The sequence below is a fragment of the Carassius carassius genome, chromosome 35 (assembly GCF_963082965.1).
Source record: "Carassius carassius chromosome 35, fCarCar2.1, whole genome shotgun sequence".
Lineage (NCBI taxonomy): Eukaryota > Metazoa > Chordata > Actinopteri > Cypriniformes > Cyprinidae > Carassius > Carassius carassius.
Window position 1 is genome coordinate 2353895 of NC_081789.1, and position 21822 is coordinate 2375716.

General features: G+C 36.8%; 1 protein-coding gene across 1 annotated transcript; it reads right to left on the bottom strand.

The window, feature by feature from the left end:
- Positions 1-1173: 1173 nt before the first annotated feature.
- LOC132115866 (cullin-2) lies at positions 1174-21705 on the bottom strand. The gene is made up of 21 exons (XM_059524257.1): positions 21542-21705; positions 19881-20020; positions 19348-19450; positions 19178-19272; positions 16240-16345; positions 15998-16080; positions 15370-15466; positions 14648-14758; positions 14376-14538; positions 14133-14257; positions 13947-14054; positions 13597-13656; positions 13340-13468; positions 13014-13100; positions 12654-12806; positions 11352-11429; positions 11159-11225; positions 9982-10184; positions 9768-9869; positions 8785-8901; positions 1174-1856 (listed from the first exon to the last, which is right to left on the bottom strand). Exons 2-21 carry the CDS (start codon positions 19997-19999, stop codon positions 1725-1727), a joined length of 2238 nt encoding a protein of 745 aa, XP_059380240.1. The 5' UTR covers positions 20000-20020; positions 21542-21705; the 3' UTR covers positions 1174-1724.
- Between the last annotated feature and the right edge of the window lie 117 nt (positions 21706-21822).

Below are 21822 nucleotides of genomic sequence, written 5' to 3' on the forward strand. Positions count from 1 at the left end.
CAGTCAGAATTAAACCATCTGTCATGATCCAAATTTGTAAGACAACGTTGAATTTCTAACTTTTGCCCATCTCAGAAGAAGAAATTTGCCATGAATGTAGCAGTGTATCAGAGAAGACATTGGACAAAGATGCAGCATTTGTTTATAAGTTTATAAGTAACACTAGTTCAAACGTTTCCTTTGAGAAAAAAGGTTTTACTGCAAAACTATATAGAAACAGAGAGAGAGAGAGAGTGAGAGAGAGAAGGTGCATTAGGACAAATTGTTATTTGTTTGCAGCCTCAATTAAAGTAGAAGGACACCAAATGACAAAACAAATGTGTGTTTCCATGGACACAAACATCTGGATTGATGGGCTTCTGCTGGACGGTGTCTGTCTAGTCACATAATCAAGCATCAAAACCATGTTTCTAGATATGTGTTCAGTGTTCAGACATTTGAGATTTTCTGTTAGATGGAGATTTCACTCTGCATTTTAATGGTATGATTATTAATTTCTTGTTATTCCAGATTTTTATAATGCATAACGCCCCCTTGTGGTAGAAAAACATGCTTTATCTTAAAGTATCTGCCCTTCACTTGTAATGAAGATTTATGTCTTTCTGTAGCAACCAGCGAGTCGACATCTGTGAATCTGCAAGATGTCAGGCTTACGTAAGATGATGTATACTGTACAGAAATGTTTTGCTGATGACACACACAAACTGTAGACATGTTGATTTGGGCAGGATCCTCCACATGGGTCTCATTAGGAGCGAATCCTCAGCTAGGAGGTTAGGAGCTGAGAGAGAACAGGCTGCTGACTGGAGTAACGTTTAATGCATTTCATGATGTTAATGAGAAAGAATTCTACATTTCTCTCTCTTTGTATACTTATAATCCCATTCAAATATATAAACAAGTCAAAAGTAATCTAAAAGAAACTAAAAAGTAGTCAGAATGCATTGCATAAAATGAGTAATCTACAGTAGATTAAATTATTGACTACATTTTTCATCATGTTATTAGTAACCAGTAAGCAATCTGTCCTGTACTTCTCATAAATATGGTCTTTCTGACATATTCTGAATGTCCCTTTAGAAAAATGCTAAAATAAAATAATGATAATAATTTGGTTCACCTTTAATATTGACTGACGATAAAGTATTTCTTAAAACATTTACGAAAAAAGTGTTGTTTTTTTATTTGTTTATTTGACAAGCAGCAGAATCATGTTTGTCACCTCATATTTGTTATTTTATATCTTGAAAGTAAATGCAATTATCATTATACCGGTTTTATTACAATAGTTCTTTGACTTTGATACATTAAAAAAAAGAATACACACAACAACTGCAATGTGAGAAAAGAAAGCGTGGTTGTTTTTCGGCCGTTCCTCAAACACTTCACCTCTTCTGCTCTATGTGATGCATTTCTTTCGCTCGCTTTTCTTGTATGATTATGTCTAAAAATGTATTATCCTTTTACGTTCGAGTAGCTATAGGCATTTTCTTCTTTCATAGACGCACTTGGCGTGGCACTGGTGATGTAAACAGCATAAAATCATTGGGGTTGCTTTTGATGACCGTCCACTACTCGGAGGCCCTTTTTAACAAAGATGGAGGCACAGAGTCCCGATTCGATCCGATGGCCAGCCAGAGCCGAAAATAAAAGACATGTCTACCGTTCACGCTTAACGGCATTTTTTTGTTTGTTGTTTTTTCTTTCATTAAATTAATATGTTTTTATGCGACGTAGCTGTATTCGTCCGCGGAGCTCTGGCTTCGCTCGATGTACTGCTTGTCGATAAGAACCTCAATGCACTTCTTGATCATGCTGATACTCGGGTTGAATCTGGCTTTGGATTGGTTGATAACCTGAAAGAATAAGCACACAAAAACAAAATTAGGCTGCTTATATTCAGGATAGCACAAGCTCATATTGTTGTTATCATTTCTGCAGTATATATACTGTAGTACATGTGAGAAGACAAGTAATAATGCTAAAAATGCATCAAGAAACCTGCAAAGCTACAGTACTGTGCAAAGTTTTAGGCTCTTGTGTAGTGAGGATGCAGTCAAAAATAATGCCATAAATACATTTTATTAATTAACTTCTATGAACTTAACTAAATTAATCAACATTTGGTGTGACCACACTATGTGTTAAAAAAAGCTTTTGTCCTCTGTGCACTTGTGCATTGTTTTTCAGGTAGCTTTGCAGGTTTCTTGAAGTGTCTTGGGGACATTGGCACAGTTCTTCTGAATTGAGTCTGTCTCAGTTTGTTCTGTTTCTTCATGTTACTCAGACAGACTGATGATGATCAGATCTCTGTGTGGAGCACTGGCTGCTGTCAGACTCCTTGTGCAAACAAACATCTCACTGGATTATTACAATTAATGCCAAAAATAATTTATGGAAATGTAAACTGCTACTTTTCAAACTCTGACGCCCGACACATGTGGCAGGGCATCTAGGTCATCAGTGACTACAAGCCAAGCAACTCCACTCCAACGGCCACAGACGTCTCCTTCCTTAACGAGCTGAATGACTTTTATGCTCGATTCAACAGCAAGGAGATGGCCACCAAGATCACACCCTCAGCAGACCACCAATCCCTCAAACTCACCTCCACAGACATCTACACTGCATTGAGCCGGATTAACGCACGCAAGGACGGCATTCTTGGAAGTGTGCTTAGGGCATGTGCAGAGCAGCTTGCAGGGGTCTTCACAGACATTTTCAACCTGTCCCTCACCCAAGCAACTGTGCCAACATGCTTTAAGTCCACATCCATTGTGCCAGTGCCAAAATACTTCTCCCCAATGTGCCTGAATGACTATCGCCCCGTAGCACTCACACCCATCATTGTGAAGTGCTTCGAGCGACTGGTCCTAGAACACCTCATGGACTGCCTCCCACCCACACTGGACCCACACCAATTTGAAATGTGAGAAATACTGTAAAAACAGGAGCACAGAGGATGCAGTATGCACAGTGCTGCACTCTGTACACACACACTTGGACAATAACAACACGAATGTTAGGATGTTGCTTGTTGACTTCAGCTCAGCATTTAACACTGTCATTCCCTCCAAGCTGACCACAAAACTTGGGGACCTGGACATTAATACCTCCCTCTGCAACTGGATTATGGATTTTCTGACCAACAGACCTCAGCATGTTTGGTCAGGCCACACCTGCTCCACCACCATCACACTTAACACTGGCGTACCACAGGGCTGTGTGCTGAGCCCATTCCTTTACTCCCTTTACACCCACGACTGCAAGCCTGTGTGTGGATCCAACTCCATCATTAAGTTTGCAGATGACACCACGGTGATTGGCCTTATCAATGACAATGATGAGACTGCCTACAGGGGAAGAGGTACAGCACCTGGCCACATGGTGTGCTGAAAATAACCTGCTCCTTAACACCAGCAATACAAAAGAGCTCATTGTGGACTTCAGGAAGAAGAAAGGAAGCACGCATGGCCCCATCCACATTAACGGGATGGTTGTTGAAAGTGTCTCCAGCTTCAAGTTCCTGGGAACCACCATCTCGGAGGACCTGTCCTGGACTACACACACCTCCAGCCTGGTCAAGAAGGCTCACCAGCGCCTCTTCTTCCTTAGGACACTGAAGAAGAACCAGCTGTCTTCAGCCATCCTGGGGAACTTCTACCGGTGTGCGATTGAGAGCATCCTGACCAGTTGTATCACAGTCTGGTATGGGAACTGATCAGTGGCTGACCGCAAGGCAATGCTGAGTAGAGATGTGCGATATGGTGAAAATATCTAATTGCGATTTTTTTTGACAGATATTGCGATTTGATTTGCGATTTTACATTTGCAAAATCAAGCTTCAGCTCAATATTGTCAATAATGTGCAGCACAGTATCATTACCTTGCTGACAAGATTATAATGGTATAACTACTGAATTTCAATGGAAAGATTTGTTTATTTTATTTTTATAAATAAAGAAGTGTATTTCTTTAGTCAATTATTAAAGAATTACATATGTTACAATGTATTTGGAATTTTAAGATCAAGTGGAAAATGTGGTGAATGTTTCATTTCATCCAAGTGAAATTAGCAAGCAGTTAGACTGAATTTACAATTGTTTTAAATGCAGAGCCAGGCGCGAGCTGACAATGGTTGTGCACGTGCGTCGAGCCTCATCCATACTGCCAGATGTGCTCGTGGAGGGTGCAGGGCCACGCGCGAATATAATAAGTGTTATGAAACAGGCTGCGTGAGTGCGGCAAGTGTGAACGGCTCGACTGTCACGTGGGTTTCGCGCCGCGTGGGGAAGAGAGGAGCGAGCATTCAAAGACACAGGCTGTGTGTGCGCTCTTCTGAATTGGGAACAGCGAACATGCAATAAGAGATGCTCTTGATGCATTGTGAGCAGCTCTTGCAAAATACCTTTTTTGTTCGTTGTCTGTCGGTTTGAAGCTTAAGTTACATAACGTTTTTCTTTAGTTTAAATTTGCCTTACTATTGAACTATTGATCACTCAAGGCTAACAGTCAAGCATATGCTCTGGAACCGTAATATGGTGTCCACATCACAGGCTTTTGTGATTAGCAAATCGCAACGTCTCAAATCGCGATTTCGATTCATCGCACAGCCCTAATGCAGAGGGTGGTGAAAACTGCCCAAAGCATCACAGGGACACCACTTCCTGCTATGGAGTACATCCAGAGGAAACGCTGTCTACGTCGAGCTCGCAGCATTCTTCAAGGACTCCTCTTACCCTGACCATGGACTGTTTTACCTCCTGCCCTCTGGGAGGCGCTTCAGGAGCCTCCGAACAAGAACCAGCAGATTCAGGAACAGATTTTTCCCTACAGCTGTCTCCTTACTGAATTCTGCCCTCTGACCCCCAAACAAACCCAGACACCACTACACACTCCTCACCCCTCCTCATCACTACATCTGGTTTACAACAACTATAAAAAAACTTTTACACATTATTATTTGCAATACTGTCTGTTCATCCAGAATGCTGAATAATCCTTTTGCACACTGGAATATTTTTTCTATGCACTTTTTAAATGTCTATTGCACTAGTACATACACTTATTACACATTCCATCTGTATAATATTGTCATAGTACACCTATCTGTACATCATGCTGAAAGCATTTAAAGACACTGTATATCCTGTACTTACTGCTTATTGCACTTCTGGTTAGATGCTAACTGCATTTCCATGCCTTGTACCTTACATGTGCAATGACAAAGTTGAATCCAATCTAATCTAAAACTTATATTTCATACTGACACGCCACAGCAAAACAGAAATAACTGATTTATAAAAAAAATGTTGTTGGTGAAAATACTAGTAGTGGCCTAAGACTTTTGCACAGTACTGTATGCATATATATATATATATGTTAATACTCTGATCATAACCTTACATTTAGACATATGTTCTGTGCTTTCAGTGTCGGATTATAAACTTGATAATAATCTCTGGTTACAAGGACATTCTTGAGAATTGATAAGAACGGTCTTGACCCAGAAACTAAGGATTTGACTTTTCCAGCAAAGCTTGTGAACAGATTAAAGTTGTAGGCTCTGTAATCCATATTTCCACAGTAAGATCATAAAGCAAGAAAAACCTGCCTCGACTGCACCACTGTGTTCTTGATTTACTGGATATATTACGATCAATAAATAAATGCTGGACAGGATAAAATTGTTATTTAATAAACCAACAAATTGAGCCATTTTCAGGCTGAAGATGTGTTTGATGCTCTTTGTTCTGAAGCATTGAGAAGCACATGCACTAAGAGAGGAATCCACACACAGTCACACAAACACTGCACAGCTGCAGGAAGAGCTGGAGCACCAGCCCATAATCAGATCGCTTCATAATTCACACCTGCGTTCATCCTTCCATTTACAGGAAGGAGCTGAAGAAATGAGTAAGTGTTTTATGTCATTACCACAGCTCTGACTAATCTGATCAATTTATTTTGATCAAATTAATTCTGGTTTTGCATGGAGTAATATTTTAGTTATGAAAGCCTGTTTAAGCCACAGCATAGAACAGTTTAAAATGTAATTGGTGCAATGTGTCAGAGCATTATGATAACACGATGACACAGTAGAAGAACAACATTTGCATGTAAAATTTGTAATAATGAAAAATTCAGGTCAACTTTTAACAAAGTTGAAATAGATCACAAGACAACTGTTACTAATATACATACACTACAGTTCAAAAGTTTGGGGTCGGTACATTTTTATTCTTTCTTTCTTTTTTGAAAGAAATTAAAACTATTATTCAGGGATGATGTGTTAAATTGTTAAGAAGTGATGGAAAATATTTATATTGTTAGAAAATATTTAAATGTGGAATAAATGCTGTCCTTTAAAACTTATTATTCATCAAAGAATCCTGAAAAAAGTGTCGGAGTTTCCAGAAAAATATTTGGCAGCACAACAGTTTCAACATTGATAAGTCTTATAATAAATCAGTATATTAGAATTAGGGCAGGGTATTGTTCAAAATCTTTCGATCCGGTGCCAATTCCGATACCTCAGTTTCGATACCGGTTCCTAACGATACTTTTTTCGATATCATATGTCTTAGAATCTATTTCAACATCAACACAAATACATTAAACACAAAACTTTTATTTTTCACCTTAATTAAAACAAATTCTGGTAACACTTCACATTCAGGATAACATTATTAATACAACTGGTTGTGCTTTTTCGATAGGGGTGCACCAGCAGACACTCAGGATTGGTATCAATCCTTACTTGGCCAAAATTCACAAAACCACAACATGAACATATTATAAATAAATAAATAAACAAATGATATTGTGTACAGGCTAATATTGAACCAACTAAAATGCAAAGGAATGTAAAAAAAAAAAACATTGTTAGTGCAAAATCAAACTGCATTTGTGGGTTAAAGAACATTTCATGACTTCTCAGACAACTGTACATTTGTGGCTACTGTGGGTTAATTATAAACGCTATCGTTAACTCATATTTACCATAGTAAAAACATGGTACATTTTCTTTAGTTTATAATTAACCCACAGTAGCCACAAATGTACAGTTGTCTGAGAAGTCATGAAATGTTCTTTAACATAATGAACCATAAAATGTAGTCATCGTACTGCTATGGTTTATTTTCATAATAGATAAACACGGGTCACAAGTTAACACGGTCACATTTCCTTGATTCAGCAGCTGCACGATGTGCCGCCGAGAGTCCTGTCTTGAATCCAGAGACCTGGAGCTGATTCGGTGTAGATCGGTAGCTCGGTGGTTTGTGACTGTTGTCTCGCGGCGCGCTGTCTTTTAGCGCGTGTTCGAAACACGCGCGAACACAGACGTACTTTATTTTTGTTTATCCTACTTACTTCAGCCGTGAAACGGGCGATCATACTAATTACTTGTAATCTTTACAAGAATATCAGAGTCACTGAGCAAGTCTGCGTTTATAATACACTTAATATCACATCAGTTTGTGCTTTCAGAATCGCCGAATCTGCTGCGGTCGTTCCAGCACATCTGCAGCAGAGACCTGAACCAGGAAGTTGGTCACCAGATAACACGGTAACCAGTTAAACCGTAACACCGGCTTTGGTTGCAATACTCTTTAGACCTCTATGGCATTGTAAAACGGAAACGTTTTGAGAAAAAAACAACTACACTTGTGTTGTGTGACTGCGAGTATCTTCAGAAATCGTCCCCGTCACGTGGTGGTGGACAGCCAATCACGGCAAATTTAGGTCCTTACATGCACGTATGCTATGCTACAAGCTCACACAGACACAGCCGCTTGGCTTTTCAAACCGAAATTTGGCACCGAAAGATAAATAATTTTTCGATACTCATAGTATCGAAGTTTTTCGTTCGATACAATAAAGGAATCGAAGTTCGGTACCCAGCCCTAATTAGAATGATTTCTGAAGATCATGTGACACTGAAGACTGGAGGAATAATGATGGAAATTCAGCTTGGCGTCACAGAAATAAATAATATTTTAAAGGATATTAAAATGGAAACCATTATTTTATATTGTAATAACATTTTGCAAGATTACTGTATTTTTCTGTATTTTTGATCAAATAAATCTTACTCATCCCCAGTTTTAGACCGGTAGTGTATATCATAAAGAAAATAATGAATAAAATAAAATAAGTCGTCTATTTTTGGATCATTATATATCAAAAATATATATCATGTTTAAACATTATTTTAAGAAAAGAACTCACATTTTCCCACAAATGATCATTATTGTAATATAATAATTATTCGAATAATAATAATAAAGATAAATCATTAAATTTGCAAGTAAACATCATTGTAGTATTTCAATTAAATTTCCTGTATGCAGATTTTAACCAAATCTGGCCAGAAACAATGACTTTTGGTACTCTTACCACTCTATTGAGTTTCTTTTTCTTCTGTTTTTTTTCACAGTCTCATATACAGCAAAGATCTTTAAAGAGATCTAACGAAACGGGCTTCTCTTTCTTCATGAAAACGAAGTGAAAAATATATTTTTCACCATTCCCTCTTCATTCAGTGTTCAGCAGAGACGAACAGTGTGCAGCTTGTGTGTGAATACAACAGTGCGAGTGCAGAGCCAAATGTGTGTGAGAGCAGTGAAAACAGTCTCCATCACAGTTTTGTTGTGTAACAGGCCGTGCTGAACGTGTCCTGACAGCCTGACAGAGTCTCTCGCTTCCCTGAGATCACTTGTGCACTGCGTCAGGTACCACACACACACACACACACACACACACGAGAACCTGTCCTCTCACCTCTTGTATGAGGGTGTTGTGTCTCAACACTTTCCTGGCTTTCATAATCCTCACTATAGCAGCCTGTAAATACATTTTCCTGTCTTCATCCACAGCGCTCCTGGTCTGCTCCAGCTCCTGACACACACAGATCACATCACAGCGTTTATACGACTCCACACACACGACATCTGCTCAACATGGGCTTTGTCTGATTTTATAGATTCATTTGAATGTAACGTTTTGCCACAATTAATAGGTTTAAATCAAGGAATCACTGTCTTTAATAAAACCCTAAAATTAGACAAATGCATTGACCTAAGAAATATGTAGCGTTTTTATTATTTTTAAATCTGTCCAACTAATAATCGCAAGTTTTTGTTTACATAATATGTGTGTGTACTGTGTATATTTGTTCTGTAAATATAAGCACACATGTATGTATATTTATATATATATATATTATATATTTATATTTATATATATATATAACTACACACATTTAATATATAATCAACCTATTATTCAAAAAATATATACATGCATCTGTATGTATTTACACATACATAATAATACACAGTGCACACAGACATATGTAAACAAAAACGTTTATTTTGGATGCAATTAATCACAATTAATCGTTTGACAGTTCTGCTTATTTTATATTACTTTAACTGTCATTTTGCATTATTGACACACTGTTTTCCTAATGAATGTTGTTCAGTTGCTTTGACACAATGTATTTTGTATAAAGCACTATATAAATAAAGGTGACTTCACTTGACTTCTATACATATAGGATACGTTTAAGACAAGTCTGTACAATAGGTGTCTTCATATTTCTTGTCTGCATACATATTTTGAACTTATTTTTCACGTGTGCTGCTCTTGGAATAGATCTCTAACCAGATTTGGCATGTTTTGGTTAAGTTAATCATGTTATAGTTATGTTAACTAGTTAACTGGTTTTCTTGAATTGGTGAAACGACAGTGAGAGTCTGTACCTGTGGCGTGTCCTTCTGCATCGATGTTGTGATCTTGAACTTCGTTCTTTTACTGGTGAAACTCATAATAAGGGAAAACGTGGATTCGGCTTCGATCTCCTCCTGGAGGAAGAAAGAACACGGAAGTCTAGTTATGATACATCAATTAACAGTTTGATTAACAGTCAAGCCGCAGATGAAGCTGATTTACAAACCTGGCTGATCTCAGACTTACTTTCTGCGAGTCGTGGCCGATCATCTTGACGTCCAGCAGGGATCTGATGGTCTTCTGGAGCTCCTTCTCGTTCATCTGCGTGCTGTCCTGCAGCTCTTTGTAGCTCACAGTCTCACTGTTGTTGAAGGCCAGCAGAACGGCCATCTGATAAGTGGTGACCACCGCCACGTAGGGCTTGGACAGATAATTCATCTTCACCTCGCCTGACAGAAACAAGAAGCAGTGATGTTCAAATAATAAAATATTAGATTTAAAAAAAAACATTCTCTGGTCATTATAATTAAACAGGCTGATTTGGCAACTGCCCCTTTAAGACTTTATTATGTAAATGACCTCTGTTATTATTGGCTTATCATTGTGCATGTAAAATGAGCAGCAAAACCCTTTCATATAAATGTGTGCAGTCTTATGTTAATCTTTTTCCAAATGGTTGTGATTTCAAAACAGAGGTCATTTCTAAATGTATTTAATTTCATTATTTTAATAATTTCTTTTTTACTTATTTTTGATTATCTGGGGGGCTTTTCTTAATTAATACTTAATATATGCAATTAATTACTTTTTTTTAGTCAGCATATCAATTAAAAAATAAATTTATTCCATTAATAGCCCTAATATTATATAATTACAACTAAAACAAAACTAAATATCTTTTTTTACAACTTTGCAACTTTAACTAATAATAAAAACTGAAACTATAAAAATAATATAAAAATAAAAGATAACGCTTTACAAAAAAGTTTCAGGTTTATCAAAAACTATACTAGTTTATACACTAAAAAGAGTTTGTAGAGCTTTAAAGATGCTTAAATATAAGATTAAGTTCTAATTAACTGGTTTGGCCAGCACATATATATTTCATATTTCAATCAGTTATTTCATAAACTTTTATGTTATAATAAAGAATGAGTAGGTATGTTCAAACCTTTGGGATGTGAGGGTTTAAATAAAAAATAAATAAAAAAATTAAATAACAAAAAAAAATTACAAAAATGTAATAAAATTAAAAAAAATTAAAAAAAATAATAATAACAAAAAAATAATAATAATGAAAAAAAAATGATAAAGTAAAAATATAAAAATAAAAATAAATAAATAAATAAAACAAAAGAAAAGAAAATCTTTCCGATGCCAAACATTCGATGTGTAGTGTATGTCTCTATATGACCAACTTTACCTGTGCAGAGATAATGCAGCCAGGTCAACTTCCTTCCGCTGAAGTGCTGGTTATAAAACAACTCAAACTGCAGAAAGAAATCATCAGTTAAATCAGCGTCACCTACTTTCATAATGAAATGAGGGGGATTTCACATGTTCAGCTCTCAGCACATGAAGATTAGGTTTTGGAGCTTGTTGACAGGGCAGCTTACCATCTGTACACTCTTCTCCAGCTCCTGCGGGATGGCAAACGTGGACGAGGGAACATGTGTGAGGGGCCACGCTCCTGCCTGAAACACATACAAACACACATCAGCTCACAGCCAGCACATATTCAACACACGCAAAATATTCCACATTATGACCGTTCTTCACCCTTACATTGACCCTTTTGTATATCAATAACCTCTGTTATGTCTGGCTTACAACTGTGCATCGAAATCAGTAGCAAAATCCTTTGATACACTGCATATGAATGCAGACAGTTGTATTTATTGAATTCGTTTTTTAATTTAATAAACCACTTAATTATTGAAATTATTATATTATTGTAATTATTTGCAAATGTGTGTGTGCCTTATAATAATAATAATAATAATAATAACCCTACATATAATTATGTATATACTTATTACTATATAATTATGATATACTCCTGAATGTTTAAAATACACATTCATTTAAAATGTATTATTAGAATTTTTTTATTTTTTAAATCAGCATTTTATTGCTTTATTTATCTGTGAATATTGTAGACAAACTTACAAGTTTTTGCAACTTTGTTTCAGGAAATTTGTAAAAAAAAAAATAATAATAATAATAATAACACACAGGTCTAAATATAGCATTTATATCCACAGCACAAATGTTTTGAGACGCTATGTGGCAAAATAATTATCTTTTTTTTTATGTTATTATATTTTAAAACAATATTTAATAAAACACACATATACATATACATACAAATACATCCATTATATATATATGTGACCCTGGGACACAAAACCTTAAGTCTCTGGGGTATATTTGTAGCAATAGCCCAAAAACACTATATGGGTCAAAATTATCCATTTTTCTTTTATGCCAAAAATCATTATAATATTGAGTAAAAATCATATTCCATGGAGATATTTTGTAAATTTCCTACCGTGCATATATCAAAATCAAATTTTTGATTAGTAATATCCATTGCTAAGAACTTAATTCGAACAACTTCAAAGATGATTTTCTCAATATTTAGATTTTTTTGCTCCCTCAGATTCCAGATTCTCTAATAGTTGTATCTCAGACAAATACTGTCCTCCTAACAAACCATACATCAATGGAGAGATTATTTATTCAGCTTTCAGATGAGGTCTAAATCTCAATTTTGAGAAATCGACCCTTATGACTGGTTTTGTGATCCAGGGTTACACACACACACACACACACATACATATATATATATATATATATATATATATATATATACAGTGGGATTTTCTTTGATATTTTAAGATTTCCTTCTCTCTTACCTGTAACACATATATCTGGAAACTGATGCCCAGGTCCACCACAGTCTCCTGGGTTTTGATAAAGTTGTTGAACTTGTTGTTGAGGTCGGTGCTGACGCTCATATCAGTGTACATTCTGTGCAGTTTGCTCGTGAACTCATAGCCACACGCTTGCTGCGAGGCAAAGGACAATAATAATAATAAAGGACAAGAAAAACAATGAAAGTTCTGCTAGCACGAAACCCATCATCAGTCCCATACGCGGTTTACATGATGACAAAGCTGTGGCGCCCACAGCGAGCGAACACTTGATTACGGAGGATGAGTCACATCTGTCAACGTTTTAAGACACCGTTCAAGAGTGTGAGAGACTCGCTGTACCTTCAATTTGTTGATCATGGCTTCCTCGGAGTCCATGGATAATGAAAGTCCATGTATTAACCTCTTCGCAAGCATTCTGGCGTAAAACTAAGAACAAACGACAGAGTTAGAAAACACTGACCACAAAATAATGAAAACATCACCCATACCAGACACAAAATGAAAAGAAAAAAAACTTAAAAGGATGATGAGTAACATTTGAGGACAAACTTTGACGTTGGCTTGGCAAAGCCTAGCCTGGAAGTATAAACATTGAAGGTTTTAATGTCATTTTGTATATGTTCACTGTTCTCCTTCTCTGTAGATAAATCAAGTCATGGCCTCACCTTCTGAAACACATCTTTGTCGTCGATGTATTTGAAGACCGTGATGAAGCTGGTCAGTTTGTCCTCCACTTCATTCTCCGTCATTCCTTTCGCAGATTTCTTCAGCAGATTGTCACAGTACTTGGCCAGCTGTGCCACAGCACGAGAAACACCGGCAGAAAATCAGCAGTGTTAATGTTCATTAGCTTCAATCAGAGTTTATTTAGTCATCCTGATCTAATGCCAGCAGTAGCTGAGGATAAACCGTGATTACACACCAGCTCAGGCGCTTTGCAGATGGATTTGGGCTCTCTGTAGTTCACTACTGAAGTCAAGGCCTGGAGGGGAATGAGCAAAAAAATCAGAAACCACAAATTCAAGTGTTTCCAAACACTCAGATGGTCCCAGATACCACCTACTGGACTAAATGAAGAAGGGTGAATAACTGGGTAATATATACGCAGGTGCTAAGTATTATACTATATATTAAAAATGCACAACTGCACTTGATACTGATTTGACTATTATTCTCAAATAAGGAAAAGATTAATATAACGAGTAATTGTTTGCTTGGTACTGTATATACACCAGTCAATCCTTTATGAACTGCATTGAAATGTAAGAGTACCTTATCAAGCGCACTCATGAAGTGTTGGTCCCCATTCAACACTGTGTTAATCAACTGGACAAATTTACTATGAACCTCCAACACTGACTCCACAAACTGCGTTGGCATCTGCAGGACAAACACCAGAGGAAAACATCTGAGCGCACTGCGATTAATGCGATATACAAACATGTACTAACAACCTACGTTTTCCTGAGAGAGGTTACTGGTGGCTCGGAGACCCTCGTCGTGGATGTGGACCTGGAGCTCGTGGATCATGTGAGGTAAGCCGCTGGACACGGCTCGCAGTAGCGTGTACATATTCGCCATATCTGAAACCAAACAGACTATCAGGACGTCCTGCAGTTATGAGACGCATGCATACAAACATGAACCCAGGAGCCGCAAGTGAACGTTCAGACTGGGTATAAGTGTGGCTAAAGCGCTGACCGTCTCTCTTCTCCTGTCTGATGATATTCTGACACTCTCCGTGCAAGAACTGCAGGTGATCGGCCACCATCCTCTGCTGACATTCATGGATGACTTTGGCGTAAGAGCTGGGGTGCAGATACTTCCGACACCTCACCTCCTCGTCTTTCAACCGGCCTAAAACCTGACGGATCAGAGAACATCAGGCTTCTTTTAGATCAGCAGATATCAAACAGCAACGTGATTGAATGAACAGAAACATGTGACGCAGCTGAATGGTTTCAGCATCTCACCTTCTCCATGTACTGGGAGCAGTTGGACTCCTGCAGGAGATTGGAGGCTTCCTGTTTGTAATACTCTCCGGTTTTTGTCAGGAACGGCCCTTCGAAGACTTCCTGATAAAACTGGGTAAAGGGAAAAAAATGGTGAGGCCTTCAAATGAGATGCATGATTGCTGATAGGCATGCAAATAAATACACAAATGTTTGCGGTCTGTTTGAAAAAGTCACTGCTGCTCACCAAGGCTGCATTAATTTGATTAAAAAAACAGTATTGTGAAATATCATAACCATTTAAAACTTTTCAAAGTGAATATGTTCAATGTAATTTATTTCTGTGATGCTCCGCTGTATTTTCAGCATCATTCCTCCAGTCTTCAGTGTCACATGATCTTCAGAAATCATGAAAATATGATGATTTACTGCTCAAGAAACATCTGATTATTACCAATGTTGAAAACATTTATATTTTTGCAGGAAGCCGTGATCTTTTGCAGCATTTAAAATGTCTTTACTGGCATTTTTGATCAAATTAATGCATGTTTGCTGAATTTACAAATATCATTTTTATAAAAAATGTAAAAAAGCTGACGCAAGTTTTTAAACAGTAGGGTACTAAAAAAATTTTTTTTTTATATTTACATAAACAATTACTGAAATGACATGATTGCACAAACTAAAAACATTTTTTAAAAGATCAATGACACATTAAAAACAACCAAGACAGAGACACTCACCTTTAGAGGAAACTTTTTCTTGTACTGTTCAACATGAACAAAGGAGTTGATAACCCCGTGGATTACTTTCTGATTGGGGTCCTCCCCACATCGGTCGCTGGAAACAACATCCAAACTGAATACGTCTGCAAATGTATCCTCAAACAGTATATAAACGAAACATCCTCAAGAAAACTGAACTTGGGTTCGGACGATGCAATCACAGAAATATGATGGAAAGTATCTGTGGTAATGAAGACTTCTGCCATAGATTATTTTTAGTTTGTAGAAAAAAAACACAAATACATTTACAGTAATACACAACAGAAACTACAAGCAAATTGGTTTCAAAGCATAAACGTGAAGCTTGTATTTTTCTAAAGCACTCGTTTGGGCTACTGTGCAAAATTAAATATTTTCCATAATTCATGACTATCCATTTAAGCCAGTCCTAGATGACGATCTAAAACCTTCAAATAGTTTAAACAAAAGATTTAAGATGTAAGAATGCTTTATTTAAATTTTGAATTTTTGCTGATTTTTTATTGAAATGCTATCTTTTTAATTTTATTTTATTTTATTGAAATCAATAAAAATGTTTTGGGTTAAAGTATTTAAAGCAGAAAACCTGTTTTAAAGCCGAACTTACTTCTTGATCTCTTTCAGAAGCATCCCGATCAGCATCGGCTGAAGCGGCTCAATCATTAACTTACGCCACATGTCAAGTGCAAGCTAAACACAGCAATAAAAAAAAATCTTACAAACCCTTATACAGTTTACGAAAGAATAAACACCACAATTTGACATTTAAAATGTGCATAGCTTAATATCCAATCTGTTTACATCAACAACAAAAAAGTGAATATGGCATGCGCTTGTGTCATAAGATACCTCTCCGATCTCCATTAAGGGCTCATTCATATCCACTCCTCCGTATCCGTACTGCAGGTCTGCTTCGGTCAGCTTGTTCTTCTTAATAAACTGTGTGTTAAGGTACCTGCGGGAAATTCATGACAACACTCATTAAGGAAAATCAGCTGCTATTGTTTTAGATGAGTAAGTGCGTGTTGATGCACAATAAAGCTGCTTGTTTTCACAGCTGACCCGGAGCAGCAGGACAGTGATGGATGCAATCAAGCCCAAACTGACCAAAGCCCTTGACGAGGCTGAGGTCTGCGTGCCGGAGAAACAATACCTCATGCAATCAGAGCAGAGCATGAGAGCGAACCATCAGAGCCAGTAATCATGAAATGTATGGTTGCTAATAAAGCAAATAAAATATTGCCCATAAGTATTGTGTAACATCCCCAAACCAACAATATTAAAGTCTAGTGAGTGTATGTTCACAATGGAATTCTATTGCACTTTTACCAAGAATTAAATGTTCTGCATGCACAGAATTACCGGATTACCTATTATTACGAACACAAGCATTTCAACAGTTCCTAATGAACTAAAAGCAACATCAACTGTGATTGAAATCTCTCTTTGGTGGCATATATCAAAGTTCACAGATTTTACACAAAACTAGTTTAAGGTCTGCAAAACTACTCTATTATTAATTATTTATCTCCGATATGACAACTAGACGGAACTACTATTTAAAAAATTTGGGGTCACTTTTTTAAAGAAATCGATACTTATATTCAGCACGGAAGCATTCAACTGAACAAAAGTGACAGTAAAAACATTTATCATGTTACAAAAGAAAATCATCATATTATACTGATTTCTGAAGATCATGTGACACTGAAGACTGGAGGAATGATGCTGAAAATACAGCTGCACATCACAAAAATACATTACACTTTACAATATTTTAAACTAGAAATGTGATATTTTAAATTGCAATAATATTTCATAATATTACGGTTTAACTTTTTTTTCATCAAATAAATGCATCTTGGTGCACACTGCACATAATATATATATATATATATATATATATATATATATATATATATATATATATATATATATATATATATATTTTTTTTTTTTTTTTTTTTTTTTTTTTTTTTTGTGATAAACTTTTTATTGTCCTTATATTAACAAAATTACATCCAACTTCTTTCAAAAGTATTAAAACTTTTACAGACCCCAAAATTATGAACGGTAGTGTGAACTAAATACTAATATACTATAGGTTTTATGTCACTTAGGGCTGGGCGATATACAAAAAAAAATGATATCTCGATATTGTCAAAATTTTTACGATATTCGATATATATCTCGATATGTTTGCATTTGCATTTAAATAATAAAAAATAAAACATGATTTTCTTTTGCCCATTAAAAAAAAAAAAAAAAAAAAAAACTATTTAGATTAAACAGCTAATTTAAGCAGTTAAAAAATCTAGACCAAGAGATCACTTACTGCTTTTTATTAAATGAATACATGTAGGCCTATATGTAACTGAAGCAGTGCAAATTAAGTAACAGTTACAGAAAGTGCATTCTGTCAACTTTTTAGTGCATGCAATTCACAATTTAAACTTTGCAACTAAGTATTTAGATAAGTAGATAAGTATTTTATTTACATTTTTTTTAACAAGTTTTTAAGCTAAGAACACAAGTCTGTCAACTGTCTGTGGTTTTAAGAGAAGCTCTGTGGCATGAAACTATGTTCCTACTGACACTAAAAACCCTCTTAGATGGGGAGCTAGTTGGTGAAGCACATAGCTATTTCTTATATATAAATATATATAAATGAATACCAAAGACTTTTGCATTCTCTCTGTCTATATTATGGAAACTGGTAAACATATCAGTGAAATTCCCCAATAGTAATTCCAAATGGCCATAGCCTATGTTTCTCTATTCAAACATCAGCGGTCGAGTAAGTGCATTTATTTTGCGATCACAAACGCAAACAATACAGTTGAGATCTCACGACAGAACACAGACCGGCTGAACGACGCTTTGATTAGATCGCTCAATTCCAGCTTGTTAGTGTTTTCAGATTATCGTCGGCGGCTCTTCCGCGATGAGGAGTGAGCACGTGCGCATGGTTGCCAGATTGCTTAAAATAAGCAAACACCGGGCAGAAAATGTATCCTTGTAACAGTGAAGCTCTGATTCGGAGATTTAAACTCTTGTTATCTGGCAACCGCTATCATTACAGCTCTCGTAGTAGAGGGGCGTAGAGCAGTCAGCAGTTACAGGTTCCTTTTTTGGACATTCGGCGCGTTCTTTTGGGAAAGTATGCTTGAATTTGAAATATTTGATATTCCCAATATATTCAAATTGTACATCGTCGTCAAAATTATTCCGATATTATCGCTAATATTCGATATATCGCCCAGCCCTAATGTCACTACTTAACTGAAATCGACTGACTTCAAGCTAAACCCAAGAAAGTGTTAAACTAAGGTTAAATGTAAAATATCAATCATCTAATTCTATGACATCCACTCAATCATGAAAAAAAACACTTTAAACGCTATTCTTAAATAACCATTCAAGTATCACACCAGCATTAACACAGACACCAACAAAAAAAACTAAACAAAAGTAAAAGTGAACCACAAGTTTTCAAATTAACAGCTTAGGTATAGTTGTCTCTTCACATTAAAGGGACAGTTCAGCCAAAAACGAACGCTCTGTCATCATTTACTCAAGCTGCTGAGTTTCTTTCTTCTGAAGAATGTTAGCAAACAGTTTCAGTTCTCATAGCATTTTTTCCGCACATAACTTTCTAAATGATTACAGAACTTTCCTTTTTGGATGAACTACCGCTTTAAACGAGGGGAATTATATCAATGAAAAATATTGCACACATCTTGGTTCATTTGCACCATGTTCCCTCAGCTACAGGAGATGAACGCACCTGTACAAGCAGTCCATGTACTCAGCACCTTTGCTGTATTCCTCCCAGTATCTGTGATACATCACCAAAACCTTCTCCTCCGACTCCAGGACTCTCTGTAAGACACACACACAGCGCAATGAAGCAACATATCCACAGTTAAACACAGGCCTGAGCCACATGCGTCTCACCTTGAACAACTGACGCACGTGATTCTCAAGAAACACCTTCGTCTCGGTGTACAGTCTTTCCCCTAAAGGCTCTGGATACGCTACACACAGCGCATAGATGTCCCTAAAGCTCACGTCAAGGAGATTTCAATGAGGATACATGTAACTTACACTACTGTTCAAAAGATGCCATCATAACGTACAATTAAAATTATTTATTCCTGTGATGCACAGCTGTATTTGCAGCAGTCTTCAGTGTCACATGATCTTCAGAAATCACTGATTACTTTAATGCATGCTTGCTGAGTGTTCATTTCTTTTAAAATCTTTCTGACTTCAAACTTCTGAGTGGTGATGTACATATAAAGTAGAAACAAATATGCATTTGCTTTTGCATAAAAAAAAATATATATATTTTTTTTAAACAATCTGATTACAAGAAACAGGAAAAAGAGGGAGGGGGAGAAATGAGGAAGCAACAGTTTGACTGCACATGATCTGCAGCAGGACAGATGTGTCTCTGTTAGAGCTGGACTCATCTCGGTGCAGGATACGAGAAGCGGTCGTTCCACGTCGCTCTCTCCACGTAATCCAGCATCACAACCGCTCGGATCGTCGTCAGAAGCTTGTTCCACGTCTCGTCGAAGTCCACCACCCGCGGTTTTAACGACATGGTGCGTGGCTTCGGCTTTGACTGTGCGGAAAGACATGAATGCATTACATCATTAGCGCTGTTGTTGTTAACTTCAACCCAAAATACACTGTAATAACTTGATGCTGAAGTACTAAATTTACTAAGAGTAAAACTGAAATCAATTAAAAGCGAAACTAATGAGAAAAGCACATAACAAAATAAATTACCAAGACATTAACTAAAATCAAAATGAAACATATATATATATATATACACACAAGGTCAAAGATAAAAAGGGGTTTTCAAGCATAAAAATAAATAAATAAATAAAATTAAAATAGCTATAAATTGTTTTTCCTCCCCATATATAAGAATGGGTTAAATTGCATTTTTTTTTTTTGCATCATGAACCTAAAGAGTTTGTCAGGCATGTTTAGTTTAAGAATCATTAGATGACATTAAAAGGCCACAGTGCAGCCCCTAAAATACTAATGATGTATAATGCAAAATAACAAACAACTGAGCTTCAGCGACACATTTTCAATCATTTAAAATAGAAGTAAATTTAGTATGATATTATTTTACAGACTTTTTTTATTTAGTATGAGGTTTCATGTTTACATAAATATATCTGTAACTAAAAAAAAAAATATTTCACCCATATTTTAGCATTAGATTTTCACAGAAGTCATTCGAAACATTACTTTACTCGTATTTTACATGCTTTCTATGCATATCAATTCACTTCTTTTGATGCAGACACCAAAATGTGATTCCTCGTCTCAGACTCATACACAAATACATTAATAGTATAAAGATAACACAGAATCCATGCATTTCCGTCACTTGTGCGAGTTAAACTGCATGGATTTTATAGAGATTGCGTGTAAATAAACCGTGTTGAGTTCAAGTCAACGTTCTCCAATCCTGTCTTATTTTCTGTCATTTTTTTATGCATGGTGTATAACTCTATTTCATATAAACCTCCCAGTTCTTAATATTTCAGCACTAGTGTCTCTCAATGCTTGTGATTTCATTTGACAGGTCTGTCCTGAAGAGTTTGTCTGGCTTCTGCACTAAACCATCATCACAGCTCATTAACAACAACACATTCAGAGACAAACTAACCTTTAAAGACAGATCAGCGAGTTTAAACGTACTCCAGAGGTGCATAACCTCAGTGTCAACATCCAACAAAGCTGTCAAACCACATCTACACAGTGATATCTCCAGAAAGAGTCAAAGCGAGAGAGTTTAGATCTCCAACAAACCCAGATCATCACAAACAGTTGATCTAGAAGAGAGTCCGAGGCCTAGTTACACACATCCAGGACAGAAGTGCGTGGAAACAGAGGCTGCTGGGTGATTATAAACACACCTGAGTGAAGAACAACCGTGTGTTGAGGTAAACAAACACACACTCGAACGTGTTTACAGCAAATCGGTGAGTGTTCGTGACAGAAACACGGTGTTCTGAAGCAGAAGCGGGAGCTAGCGTCTGTGCTAACAGCAGCGCTGCTCGCTTACACACACACACAGAGAGAGAGAGAGAGAGAGAGAGACAGACAGACACAAACACACCTGAGGCTGAGCGGCGGGTGTCTGCGAGGCTCGGGTGCGCCGGCTCCGGGTGTGTTGTCCGTGGGTCTCTGTGTCTCAGCGGCGGGTCTGAACTCGAGCTGACAGGGCGCTAGATCTCTCTCTCTCTCTCTCCCGCTACACCTCTGCCATCGCCTCTCGCGGACCGCACCACTGCGTCAGCTGGAGGGGTGCACCAAACTGGTCATGGATGGAGATCGATATTAGAACCTTGTATTTACTTGAGACTCTTAATATAGATTTATTTGGGACTTATATAGATA

Excerpts from the sequence above, each read along its gene's own strand:
- LOC132115866 (XM_059524257.1), bottom strand. The coding sequence starts at position 19,999 with ATGTCGTTAAAACCGCGGGTGGTGGACTTCGACGAGACGTGGAACAAG. Across the intron at positions 19,451-19,880 it reads ACGTGGAACGACCGCTTCTC|GGACATCTATGCGCTGTGTG; the intron begins GTATCCTGCACC and ends CGTGAGCTTTAG. Across the intron at positions 19,273-19,347 it reads ACGTGCGTCAGTTGTTCAAG|AGAGTCCTGGAGTCGGAGGA; the intron begins GTGAGACGCATG and ends TGTGTCTTACAG.